General features: G+C 32.6%; 1 protein-coding gene across 2 annotated transcripts in view; it reads right to left on the bottom strand.

Annotated features, from left to right (window-relative positions):
- Positions 1-5,894: 5,894 nt before the first annotated feature.
- The window catches only part of LOC135840777 (cell adhesion molecule 2-like), an 87,154-nt gene continuing 68,705 nt past the window's right edge, over positions 5,895-24,343 (bottom strand). For both annotated transcript variants that reach the window (XM_065357451.1, XM_065357452.1), the window contains exons 6-7: positions 19,685-19,913; positions 5,895-6,808 (exon numbers count right to left, since the gene is read on the bottom strand). In XM_065357451.1, coding sequence (XP_065213523.1) covers positions 6,723-6,808; positions 19,685-19,913 — 315 coding nt within the window. In that variant the 3' untranslated portion in view covers positions 5,895-6,722. The remainder of the gene's footprint in view (positions 6,809-19,684; positions 19,914-24,343) is intronic.

The following is a 24,343-nucleotide window of genomic DNA, read 5'->3' on the forward strand; positions in this document are numbered from 1 at the left end:
TATAATACTCGTATACTTATCTGCCTATCAAATAAAAAAAAAAAGATAATGAATAGTTCTCTGACTAAAGTATCCTCCTTCCATTCTTATAATTTTCAACGTTTTTTTGATGGATTTTTCACAATATTTATACAATTAAAGTACCTAGTCTAGTAACATTGAAACCGACACGTAGGCTTATTGCTTATACCCTTACGAGTACATACGAGTATAAGGTGAGCACGAGCGCATTTCTACATTTTTTTCCTAAGAAATATTCATCTAATGAATCCCTCCTTTTACAATAAGCTATGTGATTTTAAACCCATTTTCATTAATTTTTCTCGTCATTGATGCATTTTTCTCCAAAAACCATTTCATAAACAAATAACCAAGTCTGAATTCATTTTTTTCCTCTCTAAAACAGTTAAATTGAATTTTTAATGCAAATTCATGAATATTGCATCAGAAAACAAACAAAATTATAAATTAATTCGCGAATTAGTAGCTCTTAATTTTACTCGTATTAAATACCAGTCCAAACGAAATATCACAGTTTCAAAGGCTACTTAGGGGTTGTTCACCCTAAAACGTAAACTTTCCTTTTTCATTAAAGCAATTCTTTTGGGGTGAATATTTTTACCAAGAATTGCACATAGGAACCATTTTATCAAAAGAGAGTGCAATATTTGAACTTCTCCGCTTATGCATACTATATTTGTCTGATATTGCGTAAAAGGTAATGAAAATATGTGTGCAAAGTGCCCCATATTATAATTCCATCCGCTGTAAATGTATAAATATTTATACCTAAATTTGACTTTATTTCTTACATTCGTTATATCTGCGAGTAGGTATATAACTTATTTGGGGGATTTATTACTCATTAGTATTTTCGGTTGTAATCTTTATGAATGATACCTACTTACAGTTATTTTAATTTGCCTAAAAGAATGAATTCAAATTTTTATTTTTAGACATATTTATTTTTTCGTCACTTTTCGAACAAAATTCATTAGCTTTCAACTCCTATTGCAATATAATATAAAATTTAGTTTCCAACGAATTAATCAGAAAATTTTCGGAACTTTAATTCCGTTTCTATGCATTAAATTTTCAACTTTTCAGATTAAAATTTCACCATTTCTTCGCTGTTAATTATTTTCTTGAGAAAATGGAACCGACTTTTGAAGTCATCGAGATACACATATCGTTGCGGATGAAATGAAAAAAATCTTCCAAAAACAAAACCTCGCGATGACTTATCAGTATATAGGCTGTTATTTTTAGCGAAAAAATTTCAATGTTACGTTTACTTATGATTCAATTTAAAAGATGAAATAAAAGCACGACGAGGAATTAATTTATTTGAAAGAAAAAAAAAAACCAAATATTTTATGCTTTTGGGAGATAGGCGTAATCATTTGTTTACGTTCCTTTTACAATTACACAGATTTGCTACATAATACATGAAATAAGATTTTTAGCCGTAGATAAAAGAAAAAGCTTATGGACAGTGAGGAATTACTACGCAAAAGTTCTTTGAAACTTAATAAACAACAAACAGATTCTCAAAAGAAAATGTAATCTATTTTGTTTATCTTGTATTCTTCATTTTCTTCTTTACCAACTTTTTGTTCGTTTTAAAAGACCAATCCTAATTTTCGATTTCCATGCGGTCTAGTACATCTGTCAGTTTTTACTGCTTATCTGCTCCATAAAAGTATTGCCAGCGTTCGAAATTTTATTTTTCTTCCGCTGTAACTTCGCAAACCTGTTGTAAATTGTGAAACGGAATTTAACTGCATATTTAATGCCACAGTTTCCATTCGAGGAAACAAATTACACCCAAGAATGAAATTTTTCCAAAGCTAGGTAAAGATTCAATTTTAAAATCAATCATGTCAATGTAAATGATTGCTTTGGTGTTTGAATTAATGATAAAGTGCAGATTTATTTTCGATATTTAGATTTTTTCCCTCTAACATCGCACTACTTCAATTTGGAATTCGCAAGCATACGGTAAATAAACGTTAATTTCTTTTTTTTCTCCGACTGTTAAATATTTTAATACGGAAAGAATGTTTCTTATGTTAGCTCTTATTTTTTTTTTATACCTTTCTCGTTGCGAGGCGGATTTAATTTCATTAAATTGAGATGTACTATAGAAAGGATACTAATTCAACCAACTAGCATTTCGCGCAACATTACCTCAATTTGAGCTTCGTTTATATGTACATACGAGCAATTAGGTGCTGCCTTCGATATTCGTTACTTCTCTATTGCAAATGAATACAGTGATGTAATACATACGTACGAGGTTGATAGATTGATTATGTATATACGTATCGTATTATACATACGTATAACAGGTAAATAGAGATAGGTACCTACGTAATACGTACCTATTGCTGACAACTTTAATAATTTTATAAAAATTTCTAATAACAGAATCATGGGAATAAATTGCTTTCATTTTTCTTCCGCGTAAATCCATCGTTGTGAAGCTGTTAAGATGTAGTGTTTTTATTTTTCACTAAATTAAACAAAAATAACGAATGTACCATAATGTGCAGCTATCTTTTTACGTGGGTAACTGGGTATTTGCCTCAAAAATAGATCAATAGTGAAGCACAGCAGGTCATCTCAGATGTACGAATCAATTATCATATTTTTTTTGTCTGTTAAACGTATTTTTTAATACAAATATTTGCTTTTATTTGGTTAAAAAAAATTATTTCGGTGTCCAGATGTTTCTTCTCTGTTTGATATTAATACGTTCAAGTTGACTAGAGTCCAATGGGTGTCTAACTAATAACTAAGTAATAAAAATTATCAATTTTTACCAATGCTTAGCCTACTTACTTGTTACCTATACTTTCTTACCAGCGTATCAATCAATTAAGTATCCTTAAGTATGTACATACCAATACCTGTGTTCATTTCCTGATTGAAAGTGTATATGCGGCAACGTTGCAATGCAATCTGATGAACGTGAAATTCCACCCATATTTCACAGACGCCCTTTTTGTAAGTATCTATTGAGAAAAAATTTCATAATTCGAGTTTTGTAACCTAAAGGGACACCTACGACCAACACCATGCTAGATCGTTTGTCAGGAAATGATCTTTTTATTCGAAAATGACAACCCCAGGATTCACATCTCCAGGCCTGTACATATTCGTGAATTCATCTTTTATTGAATTTTACATTTGTTTTTGGCATGGATGATGCTTTTTGCTCCCAGGATCAGTTTGCATCATATTCATTGGAAACTTCGAAAAAAAAACATGATCATTTTTTTGGGCATTTTGGCAAATTAATAGCAAATGGCATATTTCTGATCATCTTTAACAAGTTACTGGTCATATCTAGTAAATTACTGGTAAATTATGGTAAATTCTGGCAATTATTGGTCCATTATTACCTAGTCATTTTTTAAAAAATGCAACTAATTTTTGGCAATGTGTGGTACTTTTTGTTGTAAATTACCTACTGGTTATTTGTTGGTAAATTATTGGTAATACTTTGATAAATTACTGGAAATCTTTTCGTGAATTATTGGTGGTATGTACATAATGAATTAGACCTACTAGTAATTTTTGTTAAAATACTGGTAATTTTTAGTAAATCACTACATTATTATCAGTTTTTGGCAAACTTTTGGTAATGTTTGGTAAATTAATGGTAATTTTACTTACGTAGGACCTAGTAAGTTTGTCATTTCATGGACTAGTGAATTGTTGGTTTTCTTATGATAAACTGTTGGTAATTTCTTGGTAAATGACTGGTATTTTTTTTTTTATAAATTAAGTACAGTAATTTTTGATAAATATATGATGAATTTTTGCCAAACTTTTGGTAATGTTTGGCAAATTTGCTGGCAAGGCTTGATAAATTACTAGTAATTTTTGGTAATTACAGATATTTTCTGGTAAATTACTGATTGTGTAGAATTATTGGCAAATTGGTGGTAAAATTTCAAGCCATTCAAAAAAGTATGTAATACATACTTGATCATGATTCTAAAAAATAAAAACCGTACAACTGGTCAACCTCAATATGAAAATTTGGCTCTCCAAGTTGACAATTACCTAAAAATTTTCTAATAAGCATTTACAAAAAACAATTACTAGTAATTTACCAACAATTACCGGTAATTTACCTGGAATTACCAGTCATTTTCCACGTAAATTATTATTGATCTATCAAAAAATTACCAGTAATTTACCAAAAACTTTCCAGTTATTTACCAAAAAAAATTACAGTTATTAACCAATAAAATTACAGTAATTTTCCAAAAAAAATTACAGTAATTTACCTAAAAAATTTCTGGTAATTTACCAGAAATTAACCAGAAAATTACCAGTAATTTACCAGAAAATTACCAGTAATTTACCAGAAAATTACCAGTAATTTACCAGAAAATTACCAGAAAGTTACCAGTAATTTACCAGAAAATTACCAGAAAATGATCAGTAATTGAAATTTGAAATTTAAATTGACAGGTATTCATTGAAGATTTTTAGATTAGGTACATATCACAAACAGCAAGTATTTTTTTAATTGCAAAATTACTTGTATTCTACTCGCAAAGTTTTTCGAATTACATGATTTGAAAGCACTTGAATAGAAAAATTCAACTATGATAACCCCTGAATTGTGGAAGATCGCTGAGTGGGAGTCGTAGTGGGTTGATTTTTCAAGAGTGGCCCTATACGAGTTATTTGAGATCACAACTAACCCCCTGCTCCTTTTACTGTCAGTACTTATAGCCCAAAAACAGGCGACACCGGACAATTTTGGGAAACCCTGAATCGATGTTGCAATTTGATCATAAAAATGTGATGGTGGTTTCGAGATTGAAAAAAAGTCCTCCTTTGACGGTATATGTTGCAAAAATTTCCTGTCTTTTCGCGTTTCACTCTTTTGCTTTAGAAAAATTTGAATTTTTAAAAAAGTGTGATTATGGGTGGATGCTGTAAAATAGGAGTTGAGGTTAACGTAATGGGGTCATGTTGGTATCATTTTACAGGGAATTCAATGCTGATAATTTTAGTCCGTATGCTATTTTTAGCGTAGATGCATATTTTCCGCGCAATTGTTATTGTGGACCCATTCTTCTCCCCTGCCTCAGAGGGGTTAGCTCCAGGAGTAGGGTGGTTGACTTTGTAGGAAATGTTGAAGGAGACCCATATAAACATTTTCCAGCAATAAAATCTTTTATAGGATTTATTTCTGAATTCCGCTGATTTTCGTTCTAATTCGCCTAGACTAATATTGGAAATTGGTACATTTCTAAGTTTTTAAAAATCTCAAAAAATTTAAAGAATTTTACATCCTCCCCTCAAGTTTTCAGAATTCAGCGTCACGTGGATTGACGTCTTAACAATTTTGAAATGGACAATTGGCTCACAATAATACATATACATGTCAAAAACCAGGATATACTGATCTACTCAACTATTAAAAGTACGCCTGTCGAAATATCTATTTAGCGATTCATTTCATTTAAAAATCGGAAACACATTTAAACTGAGCCTATCTTCTCTACCTACCTATATTTAAATTTTCACAATAAACACGATCTTCGTTCCCTTCATCAGTGTTTTCATTCGCACACTGATATATATCTTTATTCTATCGAAATAATTAATGAATATCTCGAATACAAGCTAATCCGAAAAAGAACGACAAATAGTACTGTAACAAACGTCACATCAAATACTCGATTCGACAGGTCTGCGCATTTTCATAAATCGAATATCATATGTATATTCGCCGCATCGTATGTACTGTACGTAGAATGGTTACGCTATATCTAAAACAGTAATCTTCAATTCGTATTTAGTATCTACCGTAATGTTTTGCAAGTTTAAAAAAGGGATGCTGCCGTTAATAAAATTCACAAAGGTTATTGCAAAAGAATAGCTTTGTTCAAGCATATACAGCATTCAACAAACATTGGTCTACGTTCATTTTTCAAACAACTTCAAGCATCGTTTGTTTTTTAACGGAACTGTTTAAAACAATATTATACGTCACAAACATTAAAAACAAATACACCACGTTATAGTATAACGTAGGTTAGGTATTTTTTATACGAAAACTTTTTCAAAAACGCCAAGTCTTTCCATAAATTAAAATACTAATAAGAAGCGTATATTTAATATACAAAAAATAACAGAATTTTTCAAGTGCATAAAATTTAATAAACTGTACATTCACGGTGCATTTAGGTAAATAAAAACAACATGTAAGAAAAACAACAAAAGTAAATTCAACCTGATTTAAATTAATTAAACTTTTATTCATTTTTACTTTTTTCTATGATACGTATGGTATAAAAAAAAGAACCTTCTATTCAATTTACAATTGGTTTAGTTTTTTTTTTACGTACCTCGTTGTTATCGAAAGTTTACCTACTAATGAAATTACTAACGATGGCGAAATTTTTAGTAGGCATTGATCTCCTTATTCGAGTTAATTTTTTCAGGTTTAAATTCGTAAACTGATATCTCAATAAGCGTATATAACTCGATGAAATTACAAAAAGAGTTTAATATTGATTTATCATTTTACAAATTTCATTTTTTTGATTTTTTTTTTTTCGTTTTCAAATCAAATTGAAACATTTAGGTAAACACTAAATAAATAGGTAATATCTTTACACAATGTTTTATAATACAAAATAAGTACACATTTTCTTAACATAACTTAATCTTAAGTTTTTCACTTGGTTTTAGGTAATTTCATATAAGAGTTTGCATATTAATAAAAATATAAAGTACGGCGAGACAGATGCCACTTGAGTACTGCTTCCTCTCACTGAAAAATAAAAATACGACGTGATTTATATGTATTTTTTATTATCGATGAATTTTGATACGAATAAGAAAGAACTTAGCGAAACATTTTTTTATGAAGTAGATAATCTTAATGATGGCGATATTTATGGCGAGTTTAGCATTTCAGCTCTAAGACTGATAATTGTTTTTATAAGAAAGTGATGCATGAGATTAAATGAGTTCATTCAACGCTCTTCACTATTATGCCATAAATGAATCAAAAAAATTGCCAGAAGAGAGAATACATGATGCAGAGAAAATTGAAAATTGATTACGATATTTATACAGGTAGGTAACCTAATGCCTACGTATATGCATCATTTCAACTACACCACGTTCAAAGGTATGGTCATTAATAAACAATCAATGATTTTACGTAAAGGGTGAATATGATAGCCTAGTTCTGTTGATAATAAGAAGCAATATTCTACATATTAAAATCAACTTTTGCTGGTTGAAGCACTCGGTTTGGTTTTCACAAGTATTCGAGAAGTTTAATCATTAAGTTTGATAGAAGAGGTGGTAAAAAAAAAAGGAGAAGTTGAAAATAGGCAGCTATGTTAATAAATTTGCATAACCAGTTCGCCGTAAATGTAGAAATATTCGCTATGAGATCACTGCTCTACATCATTAACTTGAACCAAAAATGAAGTCAAGTCCAACGATTTCGCTGAGGAGGGGGGATTTCTTTCGATAATCTGGTAAATTAACTCAGTATTTCTACCCCTACTCTTTTAGAGAAGAATGGTCAGGATTTTCGCAACTTGTAAATTAATCTCTGAATTTTTGGCGAAGCTCAACTTTTTATTCCAAGTACAAAAGTTGAAAAATGCCATTTAAAAATTCGAGACTTGAAAAAATTGAGATGAACTCTTTTTTATACCGGTTCTTCTCAGAGCATTAGTTCTCAAAAGGCGATCTCAACGTAGCTGGAGGGTTCAAGGGATGCCAACCCCGATTAAAATTGAAAAGAAAGTACTCCATTGATTGTTAGATATTAATTCAAAGGCGCTGAGTTCAAATATAAATTCAGTTTTTCCATCCGACTCGATCTAAGCCCTCTCTTCTCACAATGAGCCCAAACATGATCAAAATACAAAAAATTGAAAGTAGCGAATGGTGCATTGTTTGCCAAGGTTTTGAGGATATTGTTTCTCAGATTGAACCTGTTTCTTTTGATTTTTGTAATTTTTTGGTAAGAAAAGTCATTATAAACACATAATTTCACATTATTTCACTGATTAATTGCGGAAAATCAACCTCATCACCTTAAGGACATTTTTTGTATGTAATCTTATGGACTTTTAATGTAAAAAGCTTGACTTAAGGTGAAAGTTGCTTGGTTGAATTTTACTTTTTTCAGTTCAGAGTTCCTCAAATAAAAAAATGAAAAATCAGTGCTACCAGAATGTTTGTTTCGAAAATTAGCAGGAAAATTATTGCAATGACCAAACAATCTCTTAACTCATCTAAAACTATCAAGTGTTCTTGATAAAATGCTCTTTAAAAATTAAAATGCGTTTTCTGACAAATCAACTTTCTTGTAATCCTCGAATAGGTACTTAATTTCCATATCAATTTTTCAATTCTGTTATTCTCATTAGTCATTACAAACTAATAATCTGTCCAATCCGATTGAACTTAAATTTAGTATCCTGAAATAGCATGCTACCCAAATCTCAGAAACGAATTTTTGAGCGGTCAAAATTCATTTTTTAATTTTTGGTTAATTTTTGAAAATCGTTGCTACATAAATTTCTCAAAATAGGAGAGTACCTATTTTGAAATTGAAATGTAAAAATGTATGTTTCAACGCTAAAATTGACCCCCTCCCACCCCTCTACAAACTGGATTTGAAATATCCAGTAATGACGAAGTCGATATCAAAATTCTGTAGAAAAATAAACTTTTGGTAGAGGCTCTAGACCGGCTCTTGAATGAGGACTAAATTGAATTTGAGGGAGGGGGAGGTCGACTCAAGCGTTGAAATAATTTTCAAATGTTTAGGGTTCCCCCACCTATGGGGAACCCTATTAAAATCACTCGACTTTCAGGTTTTCAGTTTTTCAACACATCGATAGCAACGCTGTCTGGTGTCGCGTAAAGAGAATTATTAATTAAGCGAATTAACAGTTTTCATTGGTGTTTGAATTTCAGAAATACGATCATAAGATGAATGACAATGAAACAAAAACAATATTATCAATTTATATTTTATTTACGTTTTTCGCTTTCGTTTTTAAAATTGATGATTTCGGTTCAGATATCAGATTTCTTTTGTATTTTTGATTTGAAAATTACAAAACCTACTACCCTAGCAGAAGAATTCAGATTCTACGATTCTAGTTATTATCATTGATGAATAATAAATAAAAATAATAATATGATCAATGATCATCATTCTTCATGTGATTAATATACCTGATCAGTAGAATCGTTGATAACGAAAACATCGCATTTAGCCGACGCACAGTGGTCCGAAATGAAAAGTAGCGGCCAAAAAATCGAATTTTAAAGAAAAATCCGTAAAATTTCGGATATGGGGGTTTTTTAGGTCGCTGAAGTCGATTTTGGCACTTATTTTACCCCTAACCTCAAAATGAGCCCTCAAAGGGGGGAGGGGGTGGTGCAAAATCGAATTTCGGAGCAAAATTCGTAAAATTTTGGATATGGGGGTTTTTTAGGTCGCTGAAGTCGATTTTGACATTTGTTTGTTCCTTAACCTCCAAATGAGTCCCCAAAAGGGGGCAGGGGGTGGTTCAAGACATCAAATTTCGATAAATTTGAAATGGGTATCGAAATATGTATTTTTTTCGGATCGCTATGGGATATGGGGTTTTTTTAGGTCGCTGAAGTCGATTTTGGCATTTATTTTACCCCTAACCTCAAAATGAGCCCTCAAAGAGGGGAGGGGATGGGCCAAAACATGAAATTTTGAAAAATCCGCGATGGTATCGAAATATGTTTTTTTTGGGTCGCTAAAGTCCATTTTAGTATTCGTATTCTCGTAGTAATTTTTCATCTGAAAATGTTTTTAAAAAAATAGAAAAAACAGCATTTATGCAACTTTGCATAGCAATTTTTTCAAATGGGGCAGGTTGGGGCAGCAAATTTTTCAAGGGTGTTTTTCTTTACATGCCATAGTACCCCAGGGATGTGATATTTCCCGGTGCTCTAGCTTGCGTTTTTTTTAAAAAGAACTTTTACCTCAAAAATAGCAAAAAAATGAGTTTTTTTGTAATGAGCATGGTAGAAACTAAAATATTTTTGAAAAAATGGAATCAACGATTTTTATATTCAAAAATGTCCATATTTTGATATAAACCCATAAAGTTTTGAAAAAAATCAAAATTGACACGTTTTACAGCATTTTGAAGTTGACAGTTTTTTTGACTATTTTGAGGTACCTCAATTCATTCATTTCTGTAGGCAAGCAAAATAATGGAAAAGTGTTTGAAATCACAGAAAGGGACGTGGAATATAATGTAGAAAACCACTACATATTCGTAATCAACTTTTGAGACTTCTTAAATCTGAGGATTTTTTGAATTTTGGCCGCTACTTCTTTATTTTGGACCACTGTGCGACGTTGAAGAAGCTACGAGTAATGTATTGACTAAGGAAAACGAACAAAATAGTATTGCTTGTTTTTGATTTGTAGTTCTAGCAGTATGTGTTAAGTATCTCGTTTATTTCAGCAGAAAGCAGAATCGTTGACAAGGAAGAGTTCGATCGTATCTTATCATTCGTATGTAGCGAATGGGTTAGTTTAGCTGGTAAACCGTAAAAAGCTACGAGTAACCTACTGACTACCGGAAACGAATAAATGTTTATTGATATTCATTAGCTTGAAGATTTGAATTTGATCCATACATTTCACCTTTATTTTTTTCAAATCCGGTTTGTTTAATGTGAATCTTATAGGTATGGTTGCGTTTGATTTGTAGTTCTCGCAGTCTGTCTGTGTTTGGGTAATATGATAGCTTTGTTCTTTTTGCTAACTCAGAGCAGATATGTGACTTTATGTATTTCATTTATTTCAGCACAATTGTCGATTGGAACAAATCTTCAAACTATTGGATATTAATAAACTTTTATTCGTTTCCACTTTCCAATGGTTGGTACGTCTACGTTACTCGTAGCTTTTTCAGCACCAGCTAACTGTTAGTTAGAACTACTAACAAATCAAAAGGAACCATATTTTGTTCGTTTTCCTTTTCCTTGGTCAATTCAATACGTACTCTTGACTTCTTCAACGTCGACTAAATGCGCTCTCTCAAAATTGAAAATTTTAATTCAACATCGAAATGATAAATTTTGTGAAAAATGCCTACCAGTTTACGGGGAACCCGTTGCCAGGTCACCTGTGACCTAGCTTGTTATCTCAAAATTTTTTTCATTTTTTTTTTTTTGAAAAATTAATGCAACGCAACGCTGGCAGCTCAATATGGTTCTTGAATTTTGATGACATGCTCTATTAATGGTATGCCAAATTTCAGTTCAATTGAATTAAAGTGGATGAGTTTGTAAAAATTTTCTTAAAAGATTTTCTCAGAATCTCGACAGCAATATTTTTTTTTTAGATTTTCAAAATTTTTAACACTGATTTTATTATGATATCAACGTACTTCACTTTTGGGAAGCAGAAAATTCCAAAAAAATTCGAATCACTAGATCAGCTTGCACCAAAGCTATTTGCAGCAAAAATCTGCATTATACCTAATGTAAAGTAGGTACCCATGTATTTTGTGTGTAGTCTAAAAGGACTGATCCAAATAATAATAAATCCTCATTCAAAAAAATTCTAAAATATTTTATAATTTGGTTCAAAAAAGTAGGTTGTTTCATAAATTAATGTTATCAGCTTTTCTAAAATTCAATGTCATTCTAAAGATAGGTAAGTATACCTAATGGTAATGAAACCTTTAAGGAAATTCGCAGATTACGAAAATAGAATTTTTTCACGTTAAGAAATAGGCAGGTAAAAGTAGCCTTATCTCAACATAACCGATGAAATGATATACGAGTAAACTTCGAAGAACAGATTTATTCATTCCTATGTAAAAATTGTGAAAAATCTTGTAGAGCAACTAAATCTTTAGTTGCAAATGTTTTAGCCTTTTGGAGATTTTTCTTTTCAAAAATTCAACGTTGGCTTTGTTGAAGTCAACGCTGGTCATTTCAAGTGGTTCCCTTGTGAGATCACGCTCAGACATTGTTTTTGCACGACAAACACAAACTCTCGTCATAGAAATAATATTGCAAGCTTTCAGATAGAGTTACAAACCCCGGAACAGTGTTTGCAGACTTCGAGATTCCTATTCGAAGTCACAGCAGTTGCTCCGGAATTTATTCTTTTTTACATTGTACTTGAAATGAATCATCATAAAATACGAATCAATTACCTACACCTACGCGTATTTTTGAAAGAAGTTCAAATTTAGGTAATGGAGAAGAGAGATGTCACCGTATTACTAAAACTTACGTAATTCCAACAGATTAAAATTCCACAAATTAGGTACGTAACTCAACCAACAGATTGACGTCACTCGTATCACCAATAAAGAGTCGAATAAACAAGATGAATTTAATTTTCTATCAATGAAATTTAGGCTTCATTAATACTTATGAAAATGTATATTCGATGAAATCCCACACCATCTGCATAAAGAATAAGGTTTCAGAAACGGAAGCACGCGATTATGAAATCTTTTATCAATAAAACCGAACGAGCAATTATCGCCTGTTGAAAACAAAATGAAAAATTTTAAAAATAACTTTTGGGAATTGCAAGAACAATAATACTTGGAGTGGGTAAAAAAAAGTTTTCTCAACTTGGAAAACTGACATTTAATTGCGCGTTGACTTCTACCGTTGAAATTGGCAAGAAAGAAGAAAGATCTAGGCCAAGACGAATGGTGAATTGCAAATACTTGACGGTAGATATTACAGACGGTGTGATGTCAGAATCTTATTATTGTTGAATTATTGTTGGCAGCGAGTTCCTCATGGGATCGACAAAGCACGCCTGCAAGAAAACTACTACACAAGTGTAATTGCAGGCGAGCGAAAGCAATGGAAGGAATGGAATCAAATAACTTACTGATGATTGTTCAATCGAACTTGTTCTACTTCAAGATATCATTCCCACGAGAATGAGCCACGTTTTGGTTAGGTATAGCGAATCGAAGTAGAATAGTACCAATCTTCCTCTTATTTACACCCGCCTTGTTTTTCATTCCAAGACTACATCTTAAGCGTCATAAAATATGTGAAAATGCAATTTTTAACGCGTAATGATAGGTGCGAATGTGAATGGTAAGTACCGCGTTTTCCACATTTCATCGGGATTCTCCGGTTACACCTGCTTTTTCACATTTGCGTCTCGTTTAGGTACCTATATACGAGTAAGTATACCGTGCATCGGCATCCTACCCGCGGGTACCAAAGCGTATTTTTTTGCATTCGGTTTTTTTTCACCTACTTCGTATTTCCCGAATCGGTTGGCAAACTGGGATGGTATTATTTTAACATTTTATTCGCCATTTTTCTTTCTCGATAGCTCACTTTTTTAACGATGAATTTTACTTTCTCGCTTTTACACGAGTACCCATCGGAAGTGAAAGTTTGTACGCGGATTCTGCGCCAGGAGGACGGAAGAACATACGTAGGAATGCAGTAAGGCATCGCGTATTAGGATGCATACAGTTTAGTGAATGAGTACAAATTATTTGAGTGATTTATCCTCCTTGTTTGGTATATTTTCACGTATATAAGTTTAAGAATACAAAGGTACCTAGGTATCTGAAGTACGTTTTAGTTTTTTATGCACGTTTTCAATAATATTTTATGAAGAGCACGTTTTTGGGATTTAATAGGTCAAATTTACAAATAATCCAAGGCGTACATAAGTTTTACACCTTCATGCCAATTTTTAGCCTTTTCAAGGTAAATATTTGAATTCAGCAAGTCAAATCACCTAGATTTCTACAAAAAAAAACTACCTTGTCAAAAAATCAGATTGTGAAAAACCGAACAAATTGAAAATACATGAGATTTACAGGTCAAATTTCTGAATAGAAAAGTAAAAATTTCAAAATTCTATTTTTTGATTAAGAAGGAAAGTATTCCCATTGACAGAAAATTTTTTGAAGCGGAAGAAACATAATCAAAGGAGCACACAAAAATACATACCCAGCTAAAATTTCAGGTGTTAATTTTTGATAATGGAATTTAGGTCAGAAAATGCTGAAAAAATAAACATTGCTGAAATTTGATATGCATGTACCCCGTTTTTGACCCTCAAAATAGATTGAAAACTGCTTCGAATCGTTTTGAACAGTTCTGTAGCCCTCAGAAGATTTTAAAAAATTGAAATTCCCCCAGATCTTACTTCAAAACGACTTGAGATCATCTTCAAATCACTCGGTTACTGGAAAACAGGACCGTGGCCCGAATTTCAGATACCTATTTTCTTCAGACACCGGTGCAGTGAATTTTTCAATTATGAATTCGCTGGAGAAATGTAAAATTCCGAATTGGCAGAAACTGATTTCGAACAGAATTCAGAACAGCACGAAATCACCTACAATCGACTCAGAATGTTTAAATCAAGCTGTAAAATAAATCTTATTCTATTTCAACTTCATTGGGTAAAATTATGTGGTAATTTCAACTTTCAAAAATCCATGCTGGTGCCTCTAGAACTGCTCAAAACAGGTCGAAACAATTTCCGATTGATTCAGGTAAGGAACTAAATACCAGGTATGGAAATACGCCATTTTCGGTTATACTCATAGATTTCGCAGTTTTGACGGTGATGTGATTTTTTCATTTCAGTCATACATATAATGAAATGGAATCAAAAAAATGGTGGGAAAGTGTCTATTTTGCATATTAAAATGAATATGAGGTAAAAAAATTACGTAAATTGGCGGTATTATTAATAAATTGGGAACTTGAAAATTTTTTTCTATAACCAAAGATGGCGTATTTCCATACCTTAATTCAGGGGGTCAAAAATACATTATCTATGTACATGGCAAATTTTACGTAGCTTTCCAGATTAGGCCTACTTAGAATGGTAAAATTTTGACGATTTGATTTTCAAAAATTTCACCAAAAATTGAAAAATACATACATTTTAGCATCTGAAAATTTTGTTTGTGATGTGATTTCATTTTGTGGGCTATTTTTATTTAGCATTGTCTGGTTCAAATATTTTTTTTTCTGGCGGGAATAGCCCCTTTGAGAGTAAGTACATAATGTAGACTTATGACTTATCAGTTATCACTGAAAATTAAAAATTTTATGGTAAAAAAATGACGATTCATGGAGACCTTGAAGGTGATTTCAACCTATGATGTAGGTACCCATAAATCATGGAGAATTCGTTGGTGATTTTTAACAAGAAATTACAATTTCAACCTACGAAGCACCCATGATTCATGCAGACTTCGACGGTAATTTTTGAAAAAAAAAAAATGAAAATTCAACTTACAAAGCACCCATGATTTATTGAGACTTCGAAGGTGATTTTCAACATAAAATTAAAATGTCAACCTACGAAGCAGCCATGAATTCTGGAGACTTCGAAGGTGATTTTCAACCAAAAAATGTAGAAATTTTGGAGACATTGAAAATTTTGACTTACGAAGCACCCATGAATCATGGAGACTTTGTAGGCGATATTCAACATAAAATTGAAATTTCAACCTACGATGCACCCCATTATTTACGGAGACTTCAATGGTGATTTTTGAAAAAAAAAATGAAAATTTCAACTTTTAAAGCACCCATGATTCATAGAGACTTCGAAGATGATTTTCAACATAAAATTAAAATGTCAACCTACGAAGCAGCCATGAATTCTGGAGACTTCAAAGGTGATTTTCAACCAAAAAATGTAGAAATTTTGGAGACATTGAAAATTTTGACTTATGAAGCACCCTTGAATCATGGAGACTTCGTAGGTGATTTTCAACAAAAAATTACAATTTCAACCTACGAAGCACCCTTGATTCATGGAGACTTCGTAGGTGATTTTCAACAAAAAATGAAATCGACATAAAATTAAAATTTCAACCTACGAAGCACCCATGATTCAAGGAGACTTTGTAGGTGATTTTCATCAAAAAATAAAATTTCAACCTACGAAGCCCCTATGATTTAAAGAGACTTTGAAGGTGATTTTCATTTAAAAAAAATAAAATTTCAACCGACGAAGCACCCATGATTCATGGAGACTTCGTAGGCTATTTTCAACATAAAATGAAAATTTCAACCTACGAGGCACCCAAGATTCGTGAAGACTTCGAAGGTGATTTTCAACAAAAAATGAAAATTTCAACCTACGAAGTACCCATAAATCATGGAGACTCCGTATGCGATTTTCAACGAAAAATTACAATTTCAACCTACATACATACGAAGCACCTATGAATTATGGAGACTTCGAAGGTGATTTTCAACCAAGAAATGTAGAAATTTTGGAGACATTGAAAATTTTGACATACGAAGCCCTCATGAATCGTGGAGACTTCGTAGGTGATTTTCAACATAACATTAAAATTTCAACCTACGAAGCACCCATGATTCATGGAGACTTTGAAGGCGATTTTCACCAAAAAAAAAGCATGGGGTGCCTAAATTGTAAAGACTTAAATTTCAACCAACGTTGGTGTAAATGTGTCCATCATTCAGACTTTCAAAACCGATTTGGAGGATTAAAAAGCTATTAAGTAAAATAATTTGGTAGCATTTGCGCTGGGAACTTTCATTTATGACAGATGAGTTCAAGTACTTTCCACGCTAGGCGAACTTTCATTTGTCGCCCCTCCTCCTCCCGCCATCAAACAAAAAAGTATCCAAAAAAAGACAGAGCATCCTACAATACACCATCTCATACCAAATTTCAGAAACGTAGGATCGTGATGTTGAGCTTTGAAAATCACATTTTACCACCACAAGTAAAAGGTTACAAAAAACAACAGTCTTATCATGTTGAAGCCTTTAATCGTCATTTTTATGGCAGGAATTTTTTCATTGTATCTAAATTATGTTTAAATGCATACGGTGTGATACGAGCAGGTACAATCACCTTCAATTTAGTCCCACAATTTGGAAAAAATAGTCAAAAAACTCAAAAAGTGTACAAATTTGAAAAAAATTTAATTATCGTTTAAGCACATCCGATTAAATAAAGTATATCTGATAGAAAATTAACTTTGCAATAGACTTATACGAGTACCAGGTGACCCAACCAGAAGTGTACACATTTTTTTCATGCCTGCGTAACCCACGCAGATGCCGTGACAAAAATAGTTAAATTTCAAAAAATGCAAGTACTGAGATTCTGAGTCAACATTGGCTATCGTCGTTAAAATCCGAGACCAAGTTTAGGGATCTACTACGATGGTTAAAAATTTGCGACTTCGTAACAGAAATAAAATGAGAACCTATTAGGTGTGTCAGTCGTGCCATCCTGTGTACACTTGACATTGCTCTTTTCAACCTCAGAGTCAATAAACTTAACGTCTTATGTACACTTATGTACATTGGGATGCTGTATCAACAGATGAAAAGCTAGAAACTACGACATACACAATCACCTAGTATTGTAGATAGCCTAAATCGAAGGAAATTTTACGACTTTTTTTTTCTACACGATTTTGTGTCAAGTTTTCTCGTTCTTTTTTTGGTTTGAGGAATAATAGTACTTCAAATACTTATCAAATAATTTTTCCTAATCCTAAACTGAAACATATTTATCTAATAAGATAATCTCTCAAAACCGAACAATTATTCACTTTTATACTTTCAAGATTCGCCTATTTTATTTTATTCATCTTCATTCAACACACCATTATAGACATTCAGCAGCAATCTACCACGAAAAAAAAAAGTCCCCGAAAAAAGATTTCGATTACACTCCCCGTGTTTTAAAACTAAACCCATCAGTCTCCTAAGTAATTATAAATTCATTCTCGAGGATAATTACAAAGTTCACACAGAAAAAAATCCACCACCATTTAAAATCCGCGTTGTTGAATCAAATTGCTCAAAAGTGCCGAACCGAAACTATGTAGTACAAGGATTTACCCACACAGCTTGAACGAAGGAGCGAATTTCAATTTGAATTCAGATCGAAAATTCTATTCAAGATTTTCCAGGTTTTGACTCTTTTAACGTAACAAAATATTCTATTTACGGAAATGTACCAGAAAGGATTCAAGTTTACCTTGGAAACCTTGAAAAGGGTAAGGGTTAATGTTAGTCCGGCGGTATACAGAATTTCTACGAAAGCAGCGTTTCTCGTTGAAGTTTTAATGAACTCGTTTTCCCCCTATTTTTTATATCTCGTAGTACACCTTCTTGCTCACTTCATCAGTAATCGCCATATAGGTAGGTACATAGTTCGAGTTTACCAACTATGTAGGCCTACATAGGTACATATGTGCAATAAATTTATTCGTAAATATTCGAGAAAAAAATCTTCAATGACGTAATACATAGCTCTTTACCTATACAGAAGTACGTACGCGTATACATAAGAGGGAAACGAGTCCATCGAATCGATTTTCTGACATGGAGTTTTAATGGTAATTTTTTTCAATAGTCGAAGGGTGCTAAATGATCTCTCATTTGTTGCTGTCGTAATAGGGGATTACGTGTAAAATCTTTAAAAGCCATATTTTTTTTCGCAAACCTAAAGCCTAAAGGGTTGGGAAAACTTCTTCATTTCTACGGTGGTTAGCAATTGTACATATAATGCGTATATATATATTTTTTTTCGAAAAAACGAAATCCCCTCCCCCTTCGTCTTTCTATTCGTTGCACGATTAGGCTACATATGAGCAGTTCAACGTATAATTCAATTTTTATTTCTTTCCGAATGACATGAAAACGATAGCTGTAGTTGATTTATACGATTCGCAGCATTCCACCGTGTTTCGGCGCCGTCTATAGGTATTGGTAGCCTACTTATCTCATACAACGTAAATCTTACAAACGGTATTGTTTTAAACTTATAATTACACCTCTGGAGAAAGTACGAGCTTTACTTTTAGCCGGGCTTTTAATTTTTTGACCAAATATTGGCTGATAAAGGGACCATATCGATTGCGTGTTAGAAAACGAAAGCGAATCGCGTGCCTGCATCACATTTTTATTAAAGCACACAGAAAAAAAATAGTTCACTGACTTTCATTGTTCATCGTCGCTAAGTCATGTATAATCACGGAAAACATTTGTATTTAGTCATAATATTTTATAAGCCGGCGAAAAATAGACGTACTTTATCAAATTCTCTCACCCTTATTTTTCCTTTTCATTTTTAAGTACTCCCTCTTACAGCTGCAGCGGCGGGGTTGGGGTCGGTACATGGTAAAAATGAAATTGGATAACATTACGTTCGAAATAGAGATGATAGCGAACGAAGAAAAAGAGAAGTGCAGAGAGTAGGAGAAAGAGAGGAATTATAATGTCGAAATGTCAATATTTTTGTATTATATATAAATTGGTTTTCGGCTCTAAAAGAATTTTTTCTTTCACTTTTATTACATAATTCGCATTTTACCGTAAAATAGGGTTATAATAAAAGCGGTAATCCTTTATCCTCTCGGTGAAACTTTTTTTTTTCCTCGCCAATGAAAATAACTTCTCTTAAACAATTTGTTTCGACATCCGTAATAAATTGTTCGAAATCAATTTTCTGTCCAGCATCCGTATTATTTTGTTATAATAAAATTAACGTGTTTTTTTTTTTTTTTTGCATCGACGCAAGAATGTAAACACGTAGTGTATAGAAGGGGTGAGAGAGGTGACAAAGAAAGAAACAAAAAAAACACCAGCTTACCTGAAATTAAAGCATCTCTTTGGTATCCGAATTTCGAAGATGTCGTTGCAACGTTGCTATGATGAGCTGGTAAAGTAATGAGGCTGTGATTTCCGACTGATATCGTAGCTTGACATTTAATTTGTATTTGCCCATCAACAAAATGTTCCTGGCCAGCTTTCAGTATAAGTCCTGTCATCACAGTATGCAAACCATTGTGTTCGTGTACAGTATGGTAATCCGCTTTTATCTGTAATTATACGTTGCCAGTTTATATTATTATATTGTATTTTATAGGAGGCAACAAAATGCGCCCCTGGTGTTTCTTAAAAATATTTTACGCAGTACTCGTACGCTAATTTTGAATGCATATCTAATCAATCCCTGACTGCAGTGAATTTTACATAGCTGCATGACGATGAACTACATAATTTAATTTTTAAATATCTATATTGATCCTAAACCTAATTTTTATGGTATCGGTTTTCCATTTTTTAAAAACTAGTAAGAAATAAATTTAAGTATCGAAGTTTTGTCAGAAAAATTATTTAGTAGATACGCTTACTTCATAAATGATAGGTCTATTTTAAAAATAGATGAAATAAAATAAAAATTTGAAAGGAAATGAGACTTTTCAGAAGAGCTAAACTTGAACGAGTATCGGAAGAATTTACAAGGATAGGAAAGAATTTTGGAAACCTATGGAGAAGATAGTACCTAATTTAGATGAAAATAAGAAAGCCCGGCAGTTTATTCAGAAATAAAATTTTGTAGTAAAAATATACCAAACTTATACCTATTATAGGTATTAAAAAAAATTAATTTTCTAATAAAGACCACTTATTTTTCTCTCGTCATCACTTTCGTGCTTATTGCTTATGGCATTTTTTAGACCTATTTACGACACAAAAGTAAGTTTCGTACCTACAAAGAAAGATGAACAGCGATTTTCGTAGGGTTTAAAAAGACAAAGATTATGTAATCAACGATCCAGAAGGGGATGAAGTCTGATTAAATTAGCAATATTAATTTCAAAGGGGCATCGAAAATGCGATTTTTTTCTGAGGAGGGAGGGATGGAAGGAAGAAGGTAAAGATGTAAAGAAAGGGAGGAGAGAAAGGATAAATCTAAAATTCACTCTCATGGAAAACGCTTTCGAGAAGCCTTACTATTTAACTTGAAAACGCTGTCTTTTCCATTAAAAAAAAATTTAACGAAAATTCATTCTTGGAAGATTTTAAAAAAATTAAAAGATATGATTTTACCATCAAGAGAACATTTTCGGTCACTCAATCATCAATTTCACTCACCTTTTTATAGAGTAAATAAGTATTGAAGCTCAAAAAATGAATTTTTATTGCACCATCGAAAGGTTTTGAGAGTCCTTCGCGGAGATTCGGATTTTCCAAAATAGGCATCAGTCCCAAAATCAAATGCGAAACATTTTGATTTTTTGGTCACATTTTAATTACTACGATTCGAGATTTCATATTTTGAAACCACGAGGAAGCGTTTTTTGGAGCCTTTTTTGAAAAAAACTGCGTAAAATACATACATACCAAAAAAGTCATTGGGCACTTGGGCAGTTATAACTTTGAAAATCTTTCATTCATTTCACACAGATTCCATTCACTCTTCATATGAGCTGATTATTTTGAAGCCCTTTTCTGACATGAGAGAAAAAAGTGTCTTTTCAGAGCGCCAATTTTTCAAAAAACGTTTAATTTTTTTTTGAAAAAAGCAATTATTGGTGAGCTACAATTTTGGTCGTACCTATTCTAACAATCACTTTGTTTTGAAACCCATTTTCGATACTTATGAGTTTTAAAAAGTGTATTATTTTGGCCCCCAATTTTCAGAAAAGTTCTACAAAATCTCGAAAAGTGCAATAGGTAGGCAGTTGCAATTCTAAAATGTTTTGATTTTGGTCAATTTCAACAGTTTTTAACAACATATTTTTTACAGTCGTGTTTTAAGGACCAATTTCAACAGAAATAGATGCAATTATTCGAAAAAAAAATTTGGGGAGGGGACTATGGGAGCAAATATGTTGAATAAAAGTTCAAAAAATAACGTATAACTTTAGGAGTTTTAAAATGATGACTTTGTAAGAAAAAATTAGCATTGAGCAGATTTTTTTTTATACTGGGCGTGTATAATTGCCAGGATTTTTATGCCCAGTTTCGAGGGGTTAGTCTAGATTTGGCTCGAAAGATTGATTTCTTTGATGAATTTAAGAATGTTTTCCATCTGTTTAGTGTTGTCAGGAATTGTAGGGTCAAGGTATGAAATGTTTAAGGATTGGCGTTTTGTTTAGAGGGAGGGACAATAAAATAGAAGGTGTTGAGTGGAGATTATTTCAGAGTTACAGAATTGACAGGTGGGTTTAGGTGCTTTGGTGTACAAATGGTTATGGGTTAATTTGGTGTGACCAATTCTGAGGTGGGTGATTATAATTTCTTCTGATCGATTTAGGTGACGAAGGTGTTTCCAAGGAATGATTGATTTTTTGTGGGTAAATAGTTTGTGATTTGTTTTTGAGTCCCATAGGTTTTGCCAGTTGGAGTTTTGTTAAAAGGTAATAGGGAAATATTAAGTGTGGTGGTTATTATCGAAATATATCTATTGGGGTGAGGATAGAAATATTCCCTAGAGAGTGAACATTTCTCTGTTAACCAGCTAGCTCAGTATACACTTAGTAACACGAATCATCTAATGACATTATCACATAATGTGTCCATTTTTATGTGAATAAAAACAGATATGAGACGATTTGTTTAAATAATATATTTACACAAATATCCCTGCAATGTAAGCCAAACATAGTATGAGAAGACTGGGTACTTTGTAAGGTAGCTAGACAAGGGGTCTTAAGCCTAGTCTTCATCACAATCGGTGATGAGCAGATTGCGAGTCGAAGACTGACAATAAGTCATAAGACTTAACATCCCTTCTGAATTAATCAATATATCCGAGGATATAATTGACGTTGTATTCATCAAGGATGAGCAAAAGAGGCACAAGTACCTCAAAACACTGTACACTTCACCCTACTCCTTTAGGCTCTCCTAATACTAAGGCCTGTTTAGGGGACACGGTAGAAAATTACACTTTAAATGAGAGACACTTACCCATGTCTGGAATCCAGGATAAATGCCCTGTGGTACCCCGCGAACACAACGACATAACGGGATCGCGAGTTAATATAAAATTACTTTAACCATCTTTGAGTGGGCACTACTAATAACTCAAATAGTGGCTCGCCAGCCATAAGTACAATGTTTACCGAGTGACAGACATGTAGCGGGCTCGAGATACTACATGCAAGTGATTTTAACGCGAAGATGATCCATGGTCGTACCATCGATCGTCAGAAGTTACCACGTTTCCCCTCTTATGGAACTAGTTTTCCTTCCCCTCCGGCGAATGGGTACAGTAGAGACTACCTCAGGTGAAGAGGGTTACCTGCATCACCCAAGGCAGTCAAGGCATAACTCCTCCTTACAGTTTTTGGATGATTTTTAGAATGTTTATAACGTCATCATGGGTTACAGAGGAAATTTTAGAGGGGGTAACAGCTGTGTTAGCTGACTCATCTACTGCCTGATTTCCTTTGATGCCTACATGACTTGGGACGAACATAAATTTAATCATTTTAATGGTAGTCTGAAGTTTATAAATAGTTGATGTTCTGAAAATTTGTTTTGAATTGATGAAAGAGCAGAGAGCGAGTCTGATGGAATCAGGAATTTTTTGTTAGAGCTTTTGGAGGTAGAGATCTTTTGTAGGCAGTGGAGTATGGCAGAAAGTTCTAAATTGAAAATTGAAGGATATTTATGAGCTGTGAAGTTGGTAATCCTACCACCAATAGAAAAAGCATGGCCTGAATATTCAATCTCATTTTTAGAACCATCTGTTAAGCATAAAATGAATTCATGATATTCTACTTGAATTTATAAAATTAGAGTCAATTTTTCTAACTTTGAAAATTTTTGAGAGTGAGAATTCGAATCAGTCCTAGCGAAGCAAAGGAAAAGAATTCTGATTAAAAATACATTCAAATTCTTTTTTATAAGGTTCTAAAAATCTAAAAATCAGTCAACTTAATTATGATAAATAATGTTGAAAGTTGAAAAGTAGAAAAAAATGAGATGCTTCAAGTATGTATAATCATGTTTGGAAGAGAAGATGATGTAAGTAGATGTACCTGTGAAGCAGTGTGGACAAGGCAATTTTTACCAACTAATGAGTAACGAGCAAAAGACAATCAAAAAAGGAGCTCAAAATATACCACCAGCAAAAATTTCGGAGGCTGAAATTCATTTTTCGATTTTTGGCGAATTAAAAAAAAATGAAAATTTGGACTATTTTTTACGATAAAAATTAAAATTTTATCAAAATAACATAAAATGCTAAAATTTGGTTTGTAACTTATTTGCAACCTGTTGAGTCGATTGGTGATAATTTCGAACAGTTCTGGAGCATCCAGCAGATTTTTGGATTTTACAGTTTTCGAAAAAAACGCTGCATGTAAGTAGGGTAAAAATGAAATTCAGCATCAAACTCATTTCAGAATCATTCAGTACCAGTTCAAATCCAAAATCTTCAAAAGAAAAAGAAAAGTTTTCTAACTGTAGAGTGATTCGTTTCTTCCGGGGAATGCTTTAGAAAATTTTTGAG

The sequence above is a fragment of the Planococcus citri genome, chromosome 3 (genome assembly GCF_950023065.1).
Source record: "Planococcus citri chromosome 3, ihPlaCitr1.1, whole genome shotgun sequence".
NCBI classification, from domain to species: Eukaryota; Metazoa; Arthropoda; class Insecta; order Hemiptera; family Pseudococcidae; genus Planococcus; species Planococcus citri.